General features: G+C 37.7%; 1 protein-coding gene across 2 annotated transcripts in view; it reads left to right on the forward strand.

Annotated features, from left to right (window-relative positions):
* The first annotated feature begins 2,292 nt into the window (after positions 1 to 2,292).
* Positions 2,293 to 22,633, forward strand: part of LOC137615217 (sterile alpha motif domain-containing protein 1-like) — a 32,686-nt gene continuing 12,345 nt past the window's right edge. The window contains exon 1 of one of the 2 annotated variants that reach the window (XM_068344893.1): positions 2,293 to 3,442. In XM_068344893.1, the coding sequence (XP_068200994.1) occupies positions 2,420 to 3,442 (1,023 nt within the window). In that variant the 5' untranslated portion in view covers positions 2,293 to 2,419. The remainder of the gene's footprint in view (positions 3,443 to 22,633) is intronic. The other variant, XM_068344892.1, reaches the window with a different exon arrangement.

Below are 22,633 nucleotides of genomic sequence, written 5' to 3' on the forward strand. Positions count from 1 at the left end.
ATATGCAATGGATGAGAGAGAGAGAGAGAGATAGAGAGAGAGAGAGAGAGAGAGAGAGAGAGAGAGAGAGAGAGAGAGAGAGAGAGAGAGAGAGAGAGAGAGAGAGCAAGTGGATGTTTGTTTCATCAGAGACCGGCAGTCAGCAAGGGCAGGAGTTGCTTATGGCGCCCTGAGCCCTTGTTAAACGGCATTCTATTTGCTGCGACTACAGCTAACTCGTCTCCATATATCAAGGTCTATAGAATACTCTGCTTAAATAACTGTAAGGACAAGAGATTTTTACATCATCTACCAAATTTGGTATTCTTTATTTTTATTTTTCTATTACTGATATATATATATATATATATATATATATATATATATATATATATATATATATATATATATATATATATATATATATATCAGTTTTGTGTTCGTATATATGGAACAGATCAAGATATGGAATTGTAATGCACCGGGTGTTCATTTGGGATTCAGTAGTCAAAGTATGGATGTAGTGAACATCATATTGGTCTTTCTCTTTGTCACATCCCCTAGCCACACACACACACACACACACACACACACACACACACACACACACACACACACACACACACATATATATATATATATATATATATATATATATATATATATATATATATATATATATATAGACCTATGCACTATATATGATAGCATATTAGGCCTAGATGAGTAACGTCAAAACACTAAACGTATCCATTCTTATTGAGAAAAAAATGCGTTGGGTCTAAAAGATATTCATAGCGAGTGCAAAAACGGGTCGGTTGTAGTGAGCAAGGCCCATAGAATAGGCCTTGGTAGTGAGAGGCGTCTAGGCTAAAGAATTTAAGATCATATGTCCATTATGTAATTGATTCGTATGCGATTGTTGGTGTATAGATCTATATACGAATGATATTTAAGCAAATGAGTACTTTTTTGAGGATTGTGTGTGTGGATTTTACAGAGTAAAGGCAATTTTGTTTCTTTTTCTATAATTAAATTGCACTTATACGTAACTAGTCACATTTTGAATTCCAAGTATTGATGCAGTCATGTATGCTTGCATTTAATGCCGTATTCTCAGTTAAAGAACTGAATTATAATAGGAAATCCTGACAAGCACAGTCTGTATCGGACAATTTTCCTCATCCAAGCGAACATTTCCTTCAAGTACACACGTAAGCATATGCCGAGTCCAATTTGATAAGTGATGACATTTAAATCTCTTTCAAAGGGACAGTGTCCTATAAGCAGGTAGTATAGTGGAAAGGACGTAGGATATTTGCGAAGGATGTGGGCGGTATCATTGGCGTGAAGGGAACCCCATCCATGCGGGAACCATGCGGCTGCTTCTACCCTGGTACATGTAGCAGCTGCTTTTCTTAGCATGTCATCTTTTAAAATAAGAGCAGATATTTCCTTCGTTTTACCGCGTAAAGCTCTGGACGCAACTTCTGTGTGCATTGTTTAGACGCAGTCTTGTGGCCTTTAGAATCAGTAGGCTTTTTTAAATAATTGAAGACACGTCATTGTCCTTAAAATATTTCCGACACAAGTTTCGGTGGAAGTTTACGGCAACCCCCACCAGCAGCTGGTGTTGCGTGTGTACTATCGAACACCACCGATATCTTGGTCTTTTCCTCTGCATCTGTACCCGTTTGAACCTTTTAAGCCCTATTAGCGTATGAATGCTGACTTAGATGTTGGTGGACGGAAGAGTTTGGAAGCAGTTAGATATTCAAAGTAAAGGAAGGTTTTCAGAGTTTGTTTCCACCGGTCATGAGAGGCAGCGCGCCTTCCGCGACAAAGGATAGATTTCGTTCGACCTTGGCTTTTATTTCGTCGTAGATGCTCGTGTTCAGGCTGCTTTTATGTCGGAAAGCCATTTTGTTGACCACCTGCTAAAATAAACTGCATGTAGCACTAAATTAAATTAAGGTATCAACCCACTATTAAGTTGCTCGCGAAATTTTTGTAACTTAAAACTGAACGGGGAGTGTACCACGTTTGTCTGTGTGCAGGTCGAGAGGGGATAACTTGAATGTACGATGTTTAGCATTTTTCGTTTGACTCTACCGTGGATTCTAGCTATTATTGCGTCTATTACTAAGAATTTTAATGGAGATATCATCTTGAATTAGTGTTCTTTCATAGTATAATACAATGGAAAGTAACGAGCAGGCGAAATGACGACGAAAAGTTGTGTGGCATATTTGTAAGTGCGTGTGTGTGTATGTGGGGTGGGTTACTGCGCATGCGCCTTGGGTGCGGCTGTGGCGGGAGATCAGCTGGGTTGCGAGGAGTTGTCGCTCGCCGGCTGGCTAAACGCTGTGGCGACTCTCTTGTACTCCCACATCGTTGGCGCTCGTGTTTAGTTTTTTCCTAGTGATTAGTTAGTGTTAATATGGTAACAAATCAGGAAAGGGACATTATTATTAATGCCATTCGCGTTTTGAGGTCACGTCGTGTCCGTCCGAGCGCTCGTAAAATAGCCTGGTATGTCAGACGTGAGCACCTCCTGTCGGAGTTGACGACGGAGGCGGTGTTGGATGAACTGGTCGAGTCAGAGGATGTCTTACGCGTGGAATATAAAGGTGCCACTTCTTATCGTGTAGCAGCATCGTGGGCGAAGGCTGACCTTGTTCGAAGACGCCCCACACGCACGAAAGTCAACGTCATGAACAGTGAGTCTACACGCCGTGCCCTTCGGTCTGCGGTCGAGGCCTACGGCATAGCAGGAGCTAGCAAGGAGCAAATTGAGGAAAAGTTGGCTGGCAATGGACATCAGCGTCTCATCGAAAAGTTGGACTTGCTTTTACATCGGGAAATAAGAGCTGGAACACTGCTGCGGGTGGAGACCACTCACCGAACGGCGTCTCTCATCACGTATGTCGTCCCAGCGGATGCTCCGGCGCCCCCTCCGTCGCCACCTTCTCCTGCGACGGAAGATGCCGAGGATACTGACGTGGCCGACGAAATTGACGAACTTGAAGAGGAAGACTCTCCCACAGACGTCATGCCAATGCACTTCTTGGAGGTGAAAAAGTCCCCTAACTTGAAGCAACAGCAACAACTACCACCGCAGCAACCACAACAACAACAGGCCCAGCAACAACACCACCAGCAACACCACCACCACCAGCAGCAACAACACCACCACCAACACCAGCAAAACCACCATCACCAGCCACAGACAGATAGCGTGACCATCAAGCAAGAATTTGAACAGCCGATGGACGAAGAGCCCTTACGTGTGTCCTGCGGAGGGACTGGAGGAGTAGGGAACGTGACAGGTGGACCTATCAAGCGTGGTATGGGCGGCGTGAAGCGTGGGCGCCGTGGTAGACCACCCTTAAAGAACCTTGGCATTCACCACCCAATTATCTGTTCCTCCTCTAGGGGAAGGCCTCCCTCCAGGCGAAATAAGGTAAAACATTCAAATGTCTTTGTGGATATGAATGAGTTTGAACGACTCATTGATAAAGCGATGAATGAAAATCGCCAAAGTTTTTTTTATTATTAGTAGTACTTAATAAATGCCCAGTTTGTTGTTAGCACTATTCTAATTATATTAAATACGTCTGCCTGGAGCCATTAAATTATTATCTGGCGATCAGCAGCCGGAAAGATGCGCATATGTCGTACGTTTTTATCGACAAGTCAAGTTTAGCCTTCGGTATCTGTTATAGATTTTTGCGATATGCTCAAGTTATTGACGAAAGCGATAGACTGGTAGATAGGGCAGTGGAAGCTTTTAAGCTTGTTTAACCAAAGCTTAGATCTAACCTTTAATATGTATTTTAAAAGTTTATAATGAAAGAGTTCCTCTATGAGGAATTGACCAGTCATGCTCTCAGTAGTAGGAGAGTTGAGTCTTGGATGTATGGGAGTCAAAGTCACATGATGCTGATAAAGAATGATGGGGTAAAACATTAAAAAAAAGAAAAAATATTGACGGTTGATGCAATAGGTATAAGCAGTCGAGAACTGTCTGGCAAGTGAAAATGAATAATGTACATCACATTTGTGTTGTGGGGGGATCCGAAGCTTGTATGGCATCTCTTATATTTCTCTGACCCTGAATCGAACCTTTAAATGCTCGTAGAGAATGTTGTTCAATGGCTTTTAACGCCACGAATCATTGATATTTTAAAAATCTCATTAAGCCGGTGCGAAATCGACAAAGCGAAAGAATCCTTTTAAACCGACGACAACGAACCAACCGCTGTCGCTCTGCTGTTAGGTTGCTGAATCGGGCCACGGGTGCGTTTGTTTGTGCGTTCGATTTTGGTTTTGCGCAAGTCTGCTCTACCCTCCTCTTACTCCATCCCCCACTTCACGATAACCCAGCCATTCCCTATCCTCCCTTGCCGTGGTTGACACAAGACTGACTCGTTCTGCTTCGGTGTTTCACTTCGCCTTAGGAAGGCGTTGAGAAAAGCCTTACCGAACAATAATTCCTGATTAACATTTAGCTTATATTAGGTAAACTGGAGTTTGTTGAGGGGGAGATTTCAAGCGAGTATGGCAGGAGGGGCTGTTACATACCTATTTGTCTGCTACTACTGTGCTTAGTCCCAAATGCCGCGTCACATGATTCAATTCTTAAACAGCATTCCCTTATCTGTGAAGTTGAGATAAGATGATATATTGGTACAGTGCTTTATGTAAACTTTAGTAGGGTTTATTCGTGGTTGGATTCGGTGTAATAGGGCATAATATCTCTCTCTCTCTCTCTCTCTCTCTCTCTCTCTCTCTCTCTCTCTCTCTCTCTCTCTCTCTCTCTCTCTCTCTCTCTCTCTATATATATATATACACATACACATACATGGGTAGATTCTGGTATGTAATTACAACTATATGTATTGTGTGTATATACACGTATCTTAGTACATATTTTTTCCTTTGTATACGTATTGCTATTAGGAAAGGTTTCTATTGAAGAAGTATCTGAGCTTAATGTAATATTTTTTAGATTTTGCTATTCGTGTAACATTTGTTAGATTTTGCTATTCGTCACAGACGAGTCTATGCCCTGACTGAATCTACCTTTATTTCCGGGTGACGTCACGCATTCCTATAACCCCATGGCTAGACAGTATACAGTTTGCACTCAATAGAGATCTTTGATCTACGGAAGTCCATCATATTCAGATCTTTTTTTTTTTTCTTCTGCTGCCAAACGGACGCCATCTTGGAACTCCGTCCCTCCAAAAAAAATTACAACCTTTACAATCAGCAACGAGGAACATGGCCATCCCATTCAGTACTGTGCAGACAGTCATACGCTACCTAATTTCTTGTTTCACGGAGCTACTGTTGTAAAAATAGTACCTTTTACTACTACTCTACTACTAGCTAAGGTGAATCCTTAGTTGGAAAAGTAAATTCGCCTTTGTAAGTATTTTTACAGCTTAATATGAAGTTGATCAGAACTTAATGCTGGTTAACGAATAACCTCTCTCTCTCTCCTCTCTCTCCTCCTCTCTCTCTCCTCTCTCTCTCTCTCTCTCTCTCTCTCTCTCTCTCTCTCTCAACACGCCAAGAAAGATTGCTGCTGACCAAACCGTTGTTTTCAGAAACACCTGCTGTCAGCATATGCACGTTTTACCGCAGCTCCCAACGAAAGTTGATATGGCAAACGAAATGGCTAGCCAAAATGTTTTCGGTTCCATATCGCATTTGCAACAACAGCATCGAACTGTCTAAAATACTCCATTTGACTTAGGGATTTTGATTAATATTTCTAATTTATTTAGAATTATTTGTTTGTGTACAGTAGTTTCAAATTGTTACAGGGTTGAGGATTTTTTTTTAATATTACCGTTAGTATACTTAGTGTTTCTAGCCCTCTAGGGCCGCGTGTATAGATGTTGGTAATAAAAATACACGCATGTGTGTCATTAAAGCAAACTTGTTAATCATTGATTATCCTGACGAAGGGAAAAAGCTGCTGCCATTTGCAGCCAGACTGGAATATTTTTTTTTATTTATTTCATTTACATCTGTTGATAGCAGCCGCAAATCATTCCCGGTTTGAGAAGTTAGTAGTGGTTTTGATTTCCTAAAAAGAATGGAAGGAATGAGAGCGGAGCTGACGAGACTGGAGGAGAGACAGTTTCTACTTTAAACTGAACCTCATCGAGACTAACCTTGGTGTAAATTCAGTGCCACGTTGTTCGTTCATTCCTCTCTCTCTCTCTCTCTCTCTCCTCTCTCTCTCTCTCTCTCTCTCTCTCTCTCTCTCTCTCTCTCTCTCTCTCTCTCTCTCTCTCCATTAGGGTCGTACACGTACATTTCTGGTAGCTGAGCGTAATCTTGGCGGGCATTATTATTATTATTTTATTATTATTACAACCCTAGCTGGGAAAGCAGGATGCTATAAGCTCTTTAAGGGCTCCAACAGGGAAAAATAGTACAGTGAGGAAAGAGAAAGGAAAATAAACGATAAGAGAAGTAATGAATAATTAAGATAAATATTTACTATTAAAATAGAATATTTTAAGAACAGTAACAACATTAAAATAGATCTTTCATATATAAACTAAAACTCTCTACTTATTTGTAAGTTTTAAGCTCTTGAATTATAACGAAGTAATTTTCTCCTGACTAATTCGACAAAAACTAATATAATGGAACATTTTAATTTGAATGAACGCCAGGCTCTGCCAGTTTAATGTCAATTTCTCTCATGATTGTAACCATATGATTTTTTGAGCAATCAAATAACAAGTAATGAAGTTCCAAAGACTGGGATGGACAGTGAAAGATTTTAAATGTTTAAACGCCACCCAGGAATGACAGAGGCAAGGGACAGTAACATTGCCCTATCAAGGAGGACAATGTCCTAGAGACTGACCATATATCAAGCTAGGACCACAGAGGGCCAGGCAATGGCTGCTAGAAATATAAATAAAATTATTGAATGGTGACCCTATGCGTGTATATATATATATATATATATATATGTGTGTGTGTGTGTGTGTGTATATATTTTGCTAATTTTTATTTAAAATTTTATTACCTTTTGAGAAGGTAATACGTAGTTGAAATATGTTCATACGTCCTCATGCAAAGGAATAAACTTTCCATAAGTAACATACAGCCTCTTAATTTTTGGATTATCAACTATCTTTTGAGTTCCAGAAAATTATTTTAGTTATGACAGGAGAGTGTTGGCGATGATTATACCTTAAGGATTGCGCATTGCATAGGGATTATTATTATTATTATTATTATTATTAAATTACTGCTACTAATAACCTAGTTGGAAAAGCATGGTGCTATAAGCCCAAGGTTCCGACAGGGAAAGTAGCCCAGTGAAGAAAAGGAAACCACAGTGGAAGATCATGGTACGAAGCGATTGCACTACCCAAGACTTAGAGTACAATGGTTTTATTTTGGAGTGTCCTTCTAGAAGAGCTGCTTTTCATGGTTAAAGAATTTCTTCTACCCTTACCAAGTGGAGGTAACCACTGAGCAATTGCAGTGCAGTACTTGACTCCTTGAATGAAGAAGATTTTTTCGGTTATCTCAGTGTTGTCAGGTGTAAAGAATGGGACAAACTATTCGGTGTATATGTTATCAAGGGAAAAAGGAGGCGTAACCAGAGAAGTATCCAGTGTAGGACTGTCTGGCCAGTCAAAGGACCCCATTGTCTCTCGAGCGATAGTATCTAATTGTTCCAGGATAGATTAGATTCAGTTGTTCTCGAGTAGGTTATATCCAGTTGTTCTTAGATTAAATCCTATGGTTTTCTGGCAGAAAGATCCAGTTGCTCCTGGATAGATTAGCATTCGTTATTCTCGGGTAGATTAGATCTAGTTTTTTCCTGATACATTATTTCCTGTTCCTGGATAGATATAGTTGTTCTTAGGATAGGTAAGACCCATGATAGGTTTGATTCAGTTGTTCCCAAATAGATTATATCTTGTTCCTGGGTATGCTAAGTTCAGTGGTTCCAATCTAGATGTATTCCAGTTGTTCCCGGGCAGATTCGGTCTCATTCCTGGTCAGAAGAGGTGTGACCTATTGGAAACGTCCCTGGCTGGGAATCTTTGGGACGAGGGTTTGAGACCCACTCAAGCATGTTATTTTCTAGTAGTTTTTATAAGCTTAACATTCTTATGAGCAGGTGATGGGGGTTTGAGGGAGCCTATAGGTCAACCTTCCGAGGCATCAACAGCCATTGCCTGTCCCTCCCTGGTCCTAGCTTGATGGAGAAGAGCTTGGTCGCTAATCATTTTTATATAGTCAATTTTTTATTATATTCTGCACCTGACCTCTGCCGTTCGTGAGCAACCTTTAAACTTGGGTAGATTAGTTCCAGTTGGTCCAAGGAGGTAAATTAGATCAATTGTTAATGGATAGATTAAGACGATGCGATGCCAGTTGTTCCTTCCCTGGTACATTAGAGCAAGTTAATCCGGGATATATTCTCAACCAATGTTCCTGGATAGAATTGTGTCAACTATTCCTGGGTTGAATGGAGACATTTTGTTCTGGATAGAGGAGAGCCCAAGAAGGTAGATTGATTGATTGATTGATTGAAAGTTTTCTGGCATCCTGACATCTAAGGTCATTGACGCCGATAGCATTTATTATATGAAAAATAAAAGATAATTCAATTAAAACCATAAAAGTTAAGATGTCATTATAATAATTAAATAGTTTTCAGAAGACCTGCTTCTGAAATAAATCTAAAAATGCCGCTCGCATAGTAGGACACATCATGTCCAAGAATCTTGGCAAGGATGAACCTGCCATAGGGCCAGTTTTTACTTTGGTAGAATAGAAGCTGCCATTTTTTAGTGAAATACAGTAGGTCCAGAATCAAGCCCGTTATTTTGGGCTGGAGGATAGATCCATTCTAAGGAGTAGTAGAGGAATAGAAGCTGGTAATACAAAACCGAAGTCAGGTATTTGCTACTAGAATAAGATTAGTTATTCCAGAATAGATCGGGGCATTATTTATCCACATGGGTTAGTGCCAGTTAGTTCGAGGTATTCACGAATAGAGTAAAGTTGTGATTCCTGATGCCCATTATAACAGATCAGTTATTTATCTGTCTGATAAAAGGGCATTATGAAATAATACCTTTCCGGTAATTCCTATATAAATTAGGACAAGTTATTTCCAGATTGCATTGAACTGTTGTTTTCAGAGAGCATAATTCATTGACAAGAGTAAAGCTATTGCTCGTAATACTAGGCATGCAGTTAATTCTAATAGTCAGGCCTTCTCCATCACGGTATTCTAGAAGTTTTATTCCAGCTGTGACAAGTTGTGGAATGATCTTCCTAATCGGGTAGTTGAATCGGTAGAACTTCTTAAGTTCAAAATTGCAGCAATTGTTTTATGTTGAACAGGCTGACATAAGACTTTTTATACATTTTATATGAAAGATCTGTTTTAGGTTGTTACTGTTCTTATAATATTGTTTGATTTTTTATTACTTTTCATATAGTTTTTTTTTTTATTTATTTCGTTACCTCACTGTGCTATTTTTCCTTGTTATAGCCCTTGGACTTGATAGCATCCTGCTTTTCAAACTAGGTTTGTACTTTAGCTAGTAATAATAATAATAATAATAATAATAATATAACTGGTTATAAGAGGATCAGTTATTTTCCAAAAAGAACAGAACCGAGGCCGTCATGGAGATAGCCTCATTATAGAAGATTGAGACATTGCAATAGAGAGAGAGAGAGAGAGAGAGAGAGAGAGAGAGAGAGAGAGAGAGAGAGAGAGTGTGTTAACCCATTCTTTACTTGAAAATACAAAGCTAAGCCATGTGATTTGACAGAAGAATTTTGAATTTGTGGAAGGTAACCATTAATATCTAAGGCTGCCTAGAAAATGATAATTTGTAATTTTAATATTAATCAATTCATCATCCCAGTTGCCAATTTGAGGTTATTTTGGAGTAACACTGAAAATCAGACCAAATGTTACATTTGGTTCGAATACCTCCTGAAAATATTGACGTCCTCGGAATGAATGTGATTGGAAATCTATTGAAAAAATATTAAGACGTCTGTGTTTGCGTTGGTTCCTGATATATGGGAATTGTGAAATGGCCATTTTCTTGGTCCCTGGCGTATGGGAATTGTGAAATGGTAAATTTCTAGCCTGTGATAAATTGGGAATTATTTGAAGGTGGGTGGGACGCCACCTGAGAGATCAATATGGAGTTGTATTGGAGCTAGATGCGGATCAAAGATGAGGTGCGCATGTCGGCTTCTGTCCGTGTTTATATATGCGTGCCGATGTGTATGTGTATTTTATAGAATATTACTAATTTATTAGAAAATCCGGTTATATATCGTTGTATAATTTAAAAACGCTGGAGTTGAAGAGGCTCTTTGAAAAAATTGCGAAAACTTCCATATATATATTATATATATATATATATATATATATATATATATATATATATATACACCGTGGATTTTTAATATCCAAGATTCTTGAGCATGGCATGGTGTTTTCTTCAAGTTATTGTTATTATTATTATTATGATTATTATTATTATTATTATTATTATTATTATTATTATTATTATTATTATTAGCTAAGCTACAACTTATAATAATAGAAGAGATGGATGACCCAAACCTCTATGTCGGAGAACTATGAAGCGCGAAGTAGGAGATAATGAATGGAGAAGTATTGAATTGAAAACTCAAGATAGAGACTACTGGCGAAATCTAACCGAGGCCCTTTGCGTCAGTAGGCGTAGGAGATGATAATGATGAAGCTACAACCCTAGTTGGAAAAGCAGGATGCTAGAAGCCCAAGGGCTCAGTAAGGAAAAATAGCCTAATTGAGGAAAGAAAGTAAGGAAATAAATAAACGAGAAGAGAAGCGATGAGCAAATATATTTTAAGATTCGTAACAACGTTACTACTACTACTACTACTACTACTACTTGTGTGTCTATATTGTACATATGAGATGCTAGCTTCTCGTAGATCGGAAGAATATGTGTACTTAGAAAATGTTGTATGTGTATATGCATTCGTTAATCTATACATTATACACGCTATACAAGTTTACCTTAGTGATTCAGACATTTTGTTCCCTACTGTCGGCAAATGTGCACTGAGTCAGCACGGACTCCAAAATCCGTTTATAACTGAAATACTTCACCGAAATAGCATTAAAGTTCTTCTGTCCCTTTTGGATTTTATAGCTTCGTCGGCGCTTCGATATCGACGGGGTATTTCTGCTGGGCACGTCACTCTGGAGTTTTCAGATGCATTTATATTTGGTCACAATTATGGATATATTTTTGTATTTTTTATGGAGCATTGAGGTATATATGTATATATATATATATATATATATATATATATAGATAGATAGATATATCGTTATGTACTATAGTACAGCAATCTTAGTGTTAATTTTTCTATCTATGAAGACTTTCATAGAAAAAACCTAATGCTGAAACCCACATGACACACACACACACACTGCATATATATATATATATATATATATATATATATATAATGTGTCATATGTGTTCATAGTTTTTTTTTTTTCTAGAAATGGATTTATAGGAAAAAAACACTGCGGACAATACACAATTTATAATTTTCTCGGCAGGTTATGGATGAACCCCTTGTGCAGCAAACCATAGAAATCCCTTGATCATAGCCATAAAGTTGGTATTATTGGTCATGATTTTGGTCCGTCTTTATACCATGTTAAGAGACCCAAGTTTTCAAACTTTCAGAAATTAGTGGATCATTTTTTTTGTACAGTATTTACAAGTTTTAACTAATTTATTGAAAAGATGAGCTATTTTTTTTAGTTTTATACTGACCACACGAATGTAATCTCTTGTTCTTTAGGTCAGTGATCTTAGCAATTTACTCTTTATATCATACGCATTATATGTTGCTTGGCCTTGAAAACAAGCTTGTCGTTTATGCAGATGATGCTACTCACGGCGTCGATTCCATCCACTAAGTTTAGATCTGTAGTTACTGAATCTTTTAACAATAATCTTGCTATAATTATTATGTACTTCTAATAATGGGGAATAAGATTAAACCTCAGAAAATCTGGGGTTGGATTGTTGTTAGAAAAAGACATTGGATTTTCCCCATCCTTATATTCTCATGTGACTTTGTACAAACTGATAATTCATTTTAGTCTCTGAATCTTTGCAAATTCACTATTGAGGCACATATCCGAGTTTTCTCCTCCATTTCCAATTTACATCTTATATTTTTTACTATAATTTTTAAAATTTTGTTTGGTCTTCATTAGGAAAATATTAGACAAAAGCTTATGATATTTTAAATTTCTTACTCACGGTTAGGTCATTAACCTCTGGCCACTGTTGTTCAATTAGCTCATTGTGCTTTGTTAATAATACTGTATTATAAAATTCCGACCACGCTTTGCTTTCAGATCTTCAAACGCTATGCCATTCATTACGCATTACAAAGAATGCAGTTTATTTGATTTAAAGTAGTTGTCTTTATGAAGACTCAGTAGCACACGGTATTGTAAAACCTTTAATTTGGGGGTGGTGATTTTTTTTTTAGCATGTTTTTTGTCTGTTCATAGTTTGTCAATTATTTATATAACATTTGTAATGTATCTTGATTTTTATTTTTTATATATATTAATATATTGATTTTTTCTTTTCTTTATTGCGCTCCTTTCCCTGTTGGTGTCCTTTGGTGTAAATCGCTGCTTTGTCGAACAAGGATTGCAGCTTGATTATATATATATATATATATATATACACACATATATATATATATATATATATATATATATATATATAAAGTATATTTATATATAATATATATGTAATATATATATATATATATATATATATATATATATATGTGTGTATATATATATATCAACAAAAACAACAAATGCAGCCTTTTCTATTGCACAGCAGGACAATAGGTCTGTTTGTGGGTTTGGCCAGTTTTGATTAATTTGCTTCTAGTGAGGATTGGAGATGGTGGGAGATTTCTGTCTGATCGGTCACGGCAAACCAACCTAGTATGAGTAGCCTTTTAGTAAAGCTTCGCTGATCATGGCGATACATAAACCCTTCACCATTTTAAAGTATCCCCACCCAGAAAGTATATACTGTGTGTGTACATGCGTACATACACTTGAGCATGGCATTTGATTAGTGTTGAAAGTTGTATTTGCTTAGAAGCCGATCACCATTGTTATAATATTCGAAGCTACTAAGTGTTTGCATTTTGTATTAATACATATTTGACTTTTGTAATTATTCTTGTTCATTTCGTCGTCATCTCAAGTATTTCTTATTTCCACACGAAGAAATATTTTATTTTATATATGTCCAGAAGATATTTCAGAAGGTTATGCACAATAGCAGAATTTTAATGAAAGAGTTGTACATATGATAATTTAAGTAGCAGATATTTAAGGTTATTTTAGATCATTCTAAGATTAAATGGTGAGAAGCTCAGGTGTCATTGACCTTTTGATGTCTGACGCCAGTTTAATGAGTTAATCAATCAACCCTGAAAAGATCATTGGAGAAATATCACTTGAATGTCTTTGTAGTGTCCTATCTTTTTAGCCTTCTACTGTACCTTCCATCTGAACTCCTTCCCCCCCACTGCTGGTCTGGTGGTAGCATCATTGTCCAGTGATCGTCAGACTGGGGTTCGAGTCCCGCTCAAACTCGTTTGTTCCTTTGGTCGCTGCAAGCTCACCATATTTGTGAGCTAAGGACACGGGTTTGAGGGAGCCTATAGGTCTATCTTCCTAGTCATCAGTAGCCATTGCCTGGCCCTCCTTGGTCTTAGCTTTGGTGGAGAGGGGCTTGGGTGCTCACCATATATAATATGGTTAGTTTTAAAAGCATTGTCCTGCTTGATAGGGCAATGTCACTGTCCCTTGCCTCTGCCATTCACGAGTGGCCTTTAAACCTCAGCTCCGAAGGACCTTGCAGATCCTGGCAGGATCCCATATGGTTGAGATTCATAAATCCAAATCCAAATTTAGTAGTCAGCCTTAAGTTGAACCCAGCGTGTTATTGCGAACGTAAAGAGGCAAAAGATTGTCTGTTGGTTTGTTTATTTGACTGCTAGCAATAGGATAGGTATTGTTAGTAACAGGATATGTCGCTGTATTATGATAAATTAATTGGATAACTCATTGTATTTTCAAGTAACGGGATAGATCACTGTATTATAATAAAGCAATACAATGGGTCATTGTATTTAGAGGTAATCTAGAGGTAACCTGTGACCTCTTATAACATCTTGATTTTGTATATGTAAACGTACATTGGGACACAGGAATTTCTGGTACACACCCCACTCTAAGGAAGTGCACCTTGCCATACCCTTACTCCGTGGCAAGTTCCTGCATTTAGCCCCACCCACCATCCCTGCCATCACTCCCTAAAAAATCTCTTTGGTAACTCTCCGTGCAGTAAAGGTATGATAGGGTGCATTTCCTTAGAGCGAGGTATGCCAGGAATTCCTGTGTCCATCTGTACATGTGTGCGCATTCATGTATACTGCATGTATGGCAGTTTGCAACTGCATAAACTTCATGAAAGGGAGGTCGTTTCAGTTCTGCATCGGTACGTCTTTCGTGAACAAATACTCTCTCTCTCTCTCTCTCTCTCTCTCTCTCTCTCTCTCTCTCTCGAGCGGGTAATTTATGGGCGAACCTCAAGCACAGTGACTTCTTCAGTATGAATTTGGGGGGAAGGGGCGTTGGGGGTTTATGATGATTATTACCCTCAGCCTACAGGCAAGCATCAGCCAGTGGTGGATAAAGGCAGCTTTCTGCTCTCGGCTCGGTCTGTCCTTAATGGCCGTAATGGGGGACATTTTGATCCACATATCTTTGCCCTTTCCTCGCCATCTGCAGGTTTTGAGCCACCCTCGACTTTAGAAATATGGGCATGAGGCTCTGACCTGCTCAAGTACATTTAAATGTAATGCAGTCGTGTGTACTTTAGTGTGTGTCTGACCATCACCAATCCGCAGTTGGGCAGTTTAGTGATGAAAACTTACGAACCTCAGCTTTGAATAAGGACGTGTAAATATCAACCACAATGGCATTTAATATCGAATTCTATCTTTGGGAATGTGTATCCACTGGAAAAACATTTATGTTACAGCTTCTGGCTGGGCAAAGATTCGAAGCTATGCCCTGAGCCGAAACAATGCCTCCAGGAACCCCTTTTAAATTTAGAAATCAAACCAATTCAAGTTGTCCCTCCAGGCATTGTTTCGGCTCTGGGGATAGGTTCGAATCCTTGCCCAGCCAGAAGCATTTATCATGAATAAATTTCCAGTGGATATACATTCCCAAAGGTAGAATTCGATATTAAATACCATTGTGATTAATATTTATATAGATTGAAATCACGAGTGTTAATGATACCTATTCTTGAATAAGGACGTGTCTGAGGCTTTCGTCCTGCATTTGAACCAGAAATTACTATTTGTTGTTATATATATATATATATATATATATATATAATGTATATATATATATATAGACTAAAAAGCTTACTTTACGCAATATAACAGTAGCAAACATACTGACTGTGCATACGTTACTTTCTTTTACATGTGCAGATTTTAACTCCCCATGACTATGGCACAAGCTGTTTAAATTCGGCAAACGTAGAACATGGATTGTTGTCCTTTTCTCATAAAAATCAATCTTTCTTTCTTCTTCTTTTTTTTTGCAACACTATCAGAGATATTTTATATTCTCAATGGGTATATGTTACTTTTTCGTGTACATAATTCATAAAATACTGATTACAATTTCTGCTTACAAATTGAAATTACGATTCCTATGCATATTTGGTTTTTCAATATATCGCTTAGAACCCATTACTGTAATTTTGTAGTAATGATTGAATCGGTCAGCAATGTAATGCCGGCACTGATAGTATTGTACATGTCCGCTGTATGGAAGACTTGCAATATTTCTAATGACTCTAAGTTGTTGTTTTTTTCTTGCTGCATTTGTTATTGATCAGCTTTTTAATGCTTCTTGTTTTATAAACTTGAGGATATATTCTATTTTTTTAGTATTACAATTTTGTGCTGCATTTGTTAAGGCCACCCATACTAGGTTGGTTTGCTGTGAGCGATCACATTAAAGTCTCATCACATCAATAATTCGCAGTTGCCAACCCGGTGATGAAAACTTGCCAAAGCCTAGACGTGAATAAAGACATTTCTTAGGCTTTACACATATACATACAGAGAGAGAGAGAGAGAGAGAGAGAGAGAGAGAGAGAGAGAGAGAGAGAGAGAGAGAGAGAGGTTAGAATAGGTGAATGAAAGAAACTATCCTTATCACGATGATTACAACAGAAGCAAGTCGTCGTCTGCTATCTGAAGAACCCTAGCGCAGTATCGCCAGAAAATGGACGTGTTATCTCCGATGTGTTTTTTTCTGCCCCCTCACCGTCCCACGGAAATCCGGTCATATCTCGCCTAACCCCCCCCCCCCTCTTGTTTATTTCCTAAAGTGTTGATGCGTTGCCTTTAAACAGTTATCAAATTGTGTCGTTAAAGAATATGTCAAGAAGAACGGTTAGTTTATTATTATTATTATTATTATTATTATTATTTTGTGTACGTTCTTGCATAAACCAGAATTCAATTTTATTCACGTTATAACACCCAAAGTAATATAAAACTGGGAGAAGTACCAGAGGCACTTACTAAAGTGAGATGATATATATATATATATATATATATATATATATATAATTATTACTACTAGCTAAGCTACAACCCTAGTTGGAAAGGCAGGATGCTATAAGCCCAAGGGCTCATTCAAGGAAGACTATCCCAGTGTGGAAAGGAATTTAGTAAATAAAAGAAAAAGAGAAGCAATTCATAGTTAATATAAAATATTTTGAGAACAGTGTACACTTAAGTACTGCAGTCAGAAAAGTTAGGAAATAACCGGGTAAGTCGCTTTGGCTTTGAAATTAAATGATTGTATGTCAGTTTCAGAAACTCTTAAAATCATTATTATGATTAAGCTTATGTTCTTAGATATTGAAATTGAAATCTGAAAGTACTGTAAAACCATGATAAGTTTATATTTGTTTTTACGATTGTCTTAATTTTCACGTAAATTTGTTGCTATTAACAGGTGTCGCTCCAACAGTCATTGGTTCTTCTTTTAGGGTTGATTCACACTATCGGTTCAACGGTTCGGTCACTCTCCAGTCTCGGTTCGGTCTAGGTACTGGGGTGTTCACACGTTAGGTTCGCTCTCGGTCCGATCAGTGTCTTGGCAAAATTATAAAAATAAGTAAACAGCACAATATAGTACAGGAATATTGTTCAGTGATACTAGGAAACGTATTTACGCAGTGAACATTAGTCTGTTATGTCACATAGGCCTATTGATTTTTTCTATCATGACCGGATGCCAGCGTGAATGCTTGTGTTTAAAATCATGTAACAACATTTGACCGGACCGTGAGTGGAGCGATAGCGGAGCGAGACCGGACCGATAGTGTGAATCATATTAATGTGATTCATCATTTAGTTTAACCATGGAGAGTATTAGTTGAGACTAATATTTGGTAACGAGAAGGCCTTGAGAAAGTTTTAATATCAATATTAACTCTCTCTCTCTCTCTCTCTCTCTCTCTCTCTCTCTCTCTCTCTCTCAGGTATCATGAACTACCATCTCCATAGCCTGACCAAAGAGTTAGTCATCTCGTGCATATTAATTATTTTTTAGCCAGTTGCCTTATTTCTTATCTTTTCATAAAACGTTATAAATTTACTCTCAAAATAGAACTTCACATTAGGTTCCATTTTAATGTTACTGTTCTTAAAATATTTTATTTCCTTGTTTCCTCCTCATGGGGCTATTTTTCCCTACTGGAGACCTTGGGCTTATAGCATTTGGCTTTTCCAACTAGGGTTGTGGCCTAGCTAAAAGTAATAATTATTAATAGATACTTGAATGTTGCCTTTTTGCACATTTTACTCTAATAACATTTACACATTATTTGTGACCGTACTGTAATATGTTGTATTTTGCTAAAACACCCCAATTATCTCCAGCCACTTGCATGAAATGTTATGATGAGATATTACGTGAGCTTCCCTGCCAAGGTTTTAAGCAGCAGTGTGTAGTGGTTGTGGCGATGTGTGTGTGTGTGCGTGTCTGTATATATGTTTGTTACGTATCGGTGATGTGATGGCTGGGTTCGTCCGTCCTGCTGCTACGATGTTTGGCTCGTGTGATGTTGGTGGATGGATGGTACAGTAGTGTGTGCTAGCTCCAATTCCGCTGATTCTGTCACTACTGTTACATGTTTTATCTCTCTCTCTCTCTCTCTCTCTCTCTCTCTCTCTCTCTCTCTCTCTCTCTCTCTGACACAGGCATCAGCTGTAGTTACTATTGTCCCATGAGAGACTTAGAAAGTGTTTTACGTTTCCTGCCTTCTGATATAACATGCTGGTTTTAGTTTGGTTGGAACCGCGTTTAGCCTGAAACTGTGTTGATTCTCTTTCATTTCTAGACGACTGTATTGTTCTATTTTGGATGCTAGAGCTCTTGTTTTCTCTGTCGGTGTCTTTTCTCTTTGTTTCTTGGGTTTTAGTTTAATGGGTTTGCATTTTTTCATAGGTATTCGACCTTTATTATTTGCACCAAGTTCTTCCCCAAGGTCGCTCGTACTGTGTTTTGTTAGGAGTCCCTGATGGGGCTGACTTTTCCTACATTTTCATACCACCTAATTGCCCAAGGATTCGTTCATTTTTTTTCTTATGTATTATAAATATTTGATATATCGATATATAATTTTTATTCTTTAGATACCAATTTGCATTCCTATGATTTTAATTAAATCATCACAGTGTGTCAATGACATTCGAGGTTTTTTTTCCCATTGGCTATTGCCAGCTTCAGGACGTTTTAGTGTGTGTGTGTGTGTATTTGTAAACATATAAATATGTAATTGCGTTCAAAATATGATTGAAAAGTTGAAGCTTATAGTCGTAATTTCACGGCATCCACTTTTTTCTGTTTATTTACCTTGAGGTCCAAGGACGTTGACACAGTGTAGCAACACACACACACACTCAGTTATCCGTAGTCCATAGTATTTAGGTGTCCAGCAATTTATCAGGGATGCGACTGCGAACCTCACACCCTCGGGTTTAAGTTGATTGCTCTTCCCTTATCAGTAGCAATCACGCTGGCCGAATCCTATGTTCGAACCCTGGGCAAGGATTGGTCTGTTGATATCCCGTTGTGCTTCCTGTAGTTTAAGTTGTTAATTGTGTACCTGGTAGCAATTCGATTGTTGTAGTCGCAGCTAGTGGGAAGTAATTAACGCCCGCGCGCGCGCACACACACACACACACATATATATATATATATATATATATATATTATATTTCGGTTACGCCCATCACTGGAGTGGGGAGAAGCAGTAGTCATACTCTGGTGAAAGGAGTTGCGTATATGTGCATATATATCTAAATATTTAGTTGTCTTTTTTGATGGGTCGCGTACCTAGTAGATATATACTGTATTTGTACAAGCGTGAAAAGGCTCTTGTACTCTAATATACAGTAGCTATTTTGTCATGATCCGTCACTTCATTGGGCCCAGTCTCTTCAGAACGTAGTCTCCATTACTCTCACACTCTGTCTGGTTTTAAACGTATCGAACTTAAATAGTGATGCGATTATTGGACTCTCTCTCTCTCTCTCTCTCTCTCTCTCTCTCTCTCTCTGATGACCACGACATATTAAGGTGTGCTGTTGCATTTAAAGTTTGCATTAAAATTTATTATGTTATGATTCTCTCACTGGTGTGCAGTTGAATTTAAAGTTTGCATTTAAATTTATTGTTATGATTAACTCTCTCTCTCTCTCTCTCTCTCTCTCTCTCTCTCTCCAAGGGGGTTAAGTTTGTCGTCTGACTTCCATTTTCCCCTCTTGAACCGAGGAGAATACCTGAACGATTCAGGAAGTGCAGTGGAAGACTGATAACATCCAGTGTGTGTGTGTGTGTGTCAGTCATTGTTTTCTTCATCTTACCGTCGTTTTCTTCGTTCCACGACTTTGTTTACTCAGTGCCAGGGATTTTGGCTTCGCCAGTGCTGCAATCTCTAGGAAACTCGTCTGTAGTATTTATTGTTTTATTTATTGAAAGGGAAGAGACTGATCAGACCATTGAGTCGAGCTTGACTCTTACAAACCTGGGTCGATGACATTCAGAAGGTAGATTATACTTATATGTAGTATGTTGAAGCTAATAATGAAATATGGAGTAACTATATAGACGATATAAGATGAAAATAGCTTTTCATGAAAGATGATAATGAAATATAAAATGTCTAGAAAATATAGAATAAATCAATTTTTATATAAAAGCCTATAGTAAATAGAATTGTAAATCTTATTTTATCTTAGACGTTAAAATAATAAGAAAAAAAATCATATAAATTGTCTGGTAAAATGGGCATACTGTAGACAGAGTTCCGGTCTGGAATCTGACCTTTTTTTTTTTTTTTTTATCCTTATGTAAGGGGACCTTGAAATCTCTTGTTTTTAACATGAGGTGAGAACCTGTTTTTGGCTTAGTTGAATAACATGTGTTGAAATAGAGATATGATTAATTTTGTCATGTTGACAAATTACCAGCAGAACATTTCTGGGGGAATTAATTACCGTGTTAAGTTTTATAGGAATACAGTTGTCTTACCATATTGTTTGAATAATTGATACACTAAAGACTAATTTCTCTCTCTCTCTCTCTCTCTCTCTCTCTCTCTCTCTCTCTCGTCAGCTACAAAAAGGCTCTCTTAATTTTCTATAAAGATTACACACAATTTTATCTGCAATGCATGGCTCCGTCGAGCAAAAATGCTTTTGGCATGCATGCAATTTTTGTCAGGGAATGACCAAATGCTTGTAATTCAATCTCTCCTAATTCAACGACCTTCATGAAGAAGCTTTAATGTTTATTATTATTATTATTATTATTATTATTATTATTATTATTATTATTATTAGCCAAGCTACAACCCTAGTTGAAAAAAGCAAGATGCTATAAGCCCAAGGACTCCAACAGTGAAAAGATCTATGAAATGGAAGACGCCTTAGGAGAATCGTTCAGTAGCCATACGAATTATTTACTTACTTCAAGGTAGTAGTTGGACTCAATAGTCCATGGCACACACCTCGCTCTTTAAGTGCACTCCGTTACACTCTTACTTTGGGGCGAGTAACTAAACAGATGGCAGAGGGGGTGGGCAGGGCTAAACACAGGAACTCGCGGCGCAGGAACGGTGTGGCTGGGTACACTTCCTCAGAATGAGGTGTACCGGGAAATTCATGTGTCCAACTGTACATTAAGGAATAGCTCTAGCAAGCTACAGCCACTGTATGAAAAGCAGGATGCTGTAAGCCCAAGGCCTCCAACAGGGGAAAATAGCCCAATGAGGAAAGAAATTAAAGAAATAGATAACTGTAAAAGAAGTAATGAACAATTAAAATACCTGTTCAACATTAAAACGGATATTTCATCTGTAAACTATAAAAAAGACTTGTGTCAGCCTGTTCAACATAAAAGAATTTTCTGTAAGTTTGAAGGAGCAAAATCCGATAGTTTCCTGTAGTTTATACCTTCACAGTCTCTGTGAGCTGGGCAGCCTATAGGTCTACATGTTGAGTCATCATTAGCCGTTGTCTTATCAACTTTCCTAATAGGGGATGTTTTGAAGGCTTATCATATTTATATACAGGTGTGGTCGATCTGTAGGGCACAGTCCTTTACACAAGTGATATCTATGGTATCCGTATTTTATATAGGCCTCTCTTACCACAAAGTTAATGTTCAGTCTTCGATTTTGCTCTCATATACATCTTAGTTCAGAGAGGCTCTTAAATGTTTCATTAACCTGGCATTGTAAATAGATACCCTTTTTAATCGACCTAAAGTTAATTTGGAATCAGTAGATACATATTTTAATCTATCACTAAGAGAAAAGTTAAAATAGAGTTAAGTAGATACAAATATAAATCGGTCTCTTAAAAACAAGTGAATATGGAATACTAGTAGACTTAGCATATTTGCGTAAAGATAAAGCTATATTTTATCATTATTTCCTAGCTGTTTTCGTTATTTACAGGCGTTTTACCAGTAATGGGAAATGGCGTTAGCCTTCCAGACAGAGCTGTGTAGATAACGACCCGGTTTTTGGCCTGGAACTGACGGCCATACCAAAGAACATTACGGAGCAATGGGACAGCACCAATTGCTGCCTCTGGTATGAAAAGTGGCTCTTCCAGTTTCGGTTCTCCCCCCCCCCCACCAAAAAAAAATCATTGATAGGTGAATTTGGGATTTGCTGTAATTCAATTTATTTAATTCTTATAATGAAAGAAAAAGGAAATACGAAATCTTATCCATATTCAAATTTATTTTATTTCTTTCCTGAAAAAAAATATTCCAAGTAATTTTCTCTTTGTTGATATAACTTGATACCCTTCATTTAGTGGGGATACCTTAACGAGGTGAAAGGGTTTGCGTATTGCCATGATCACATGATCAGAAGAGCTGTACTAGTCA

The sequence above is a fragment of the Palaemon carinicauda genome, chromosome 21 (genome assembly GCF_036898095.1).
Source record: "Palaemon carinicauda isolate YSFRI2023 chromosome 21, ASM3689809v2, whole genome shotgun sequence".
In the NCBI taxonomy this organism is placed as follows: Eukaryota; Metazoa; Arthropoda; class Malacostraca; order Decapoda; family Palaemonidae; genus Palaemon; species Palaemon carinicauda.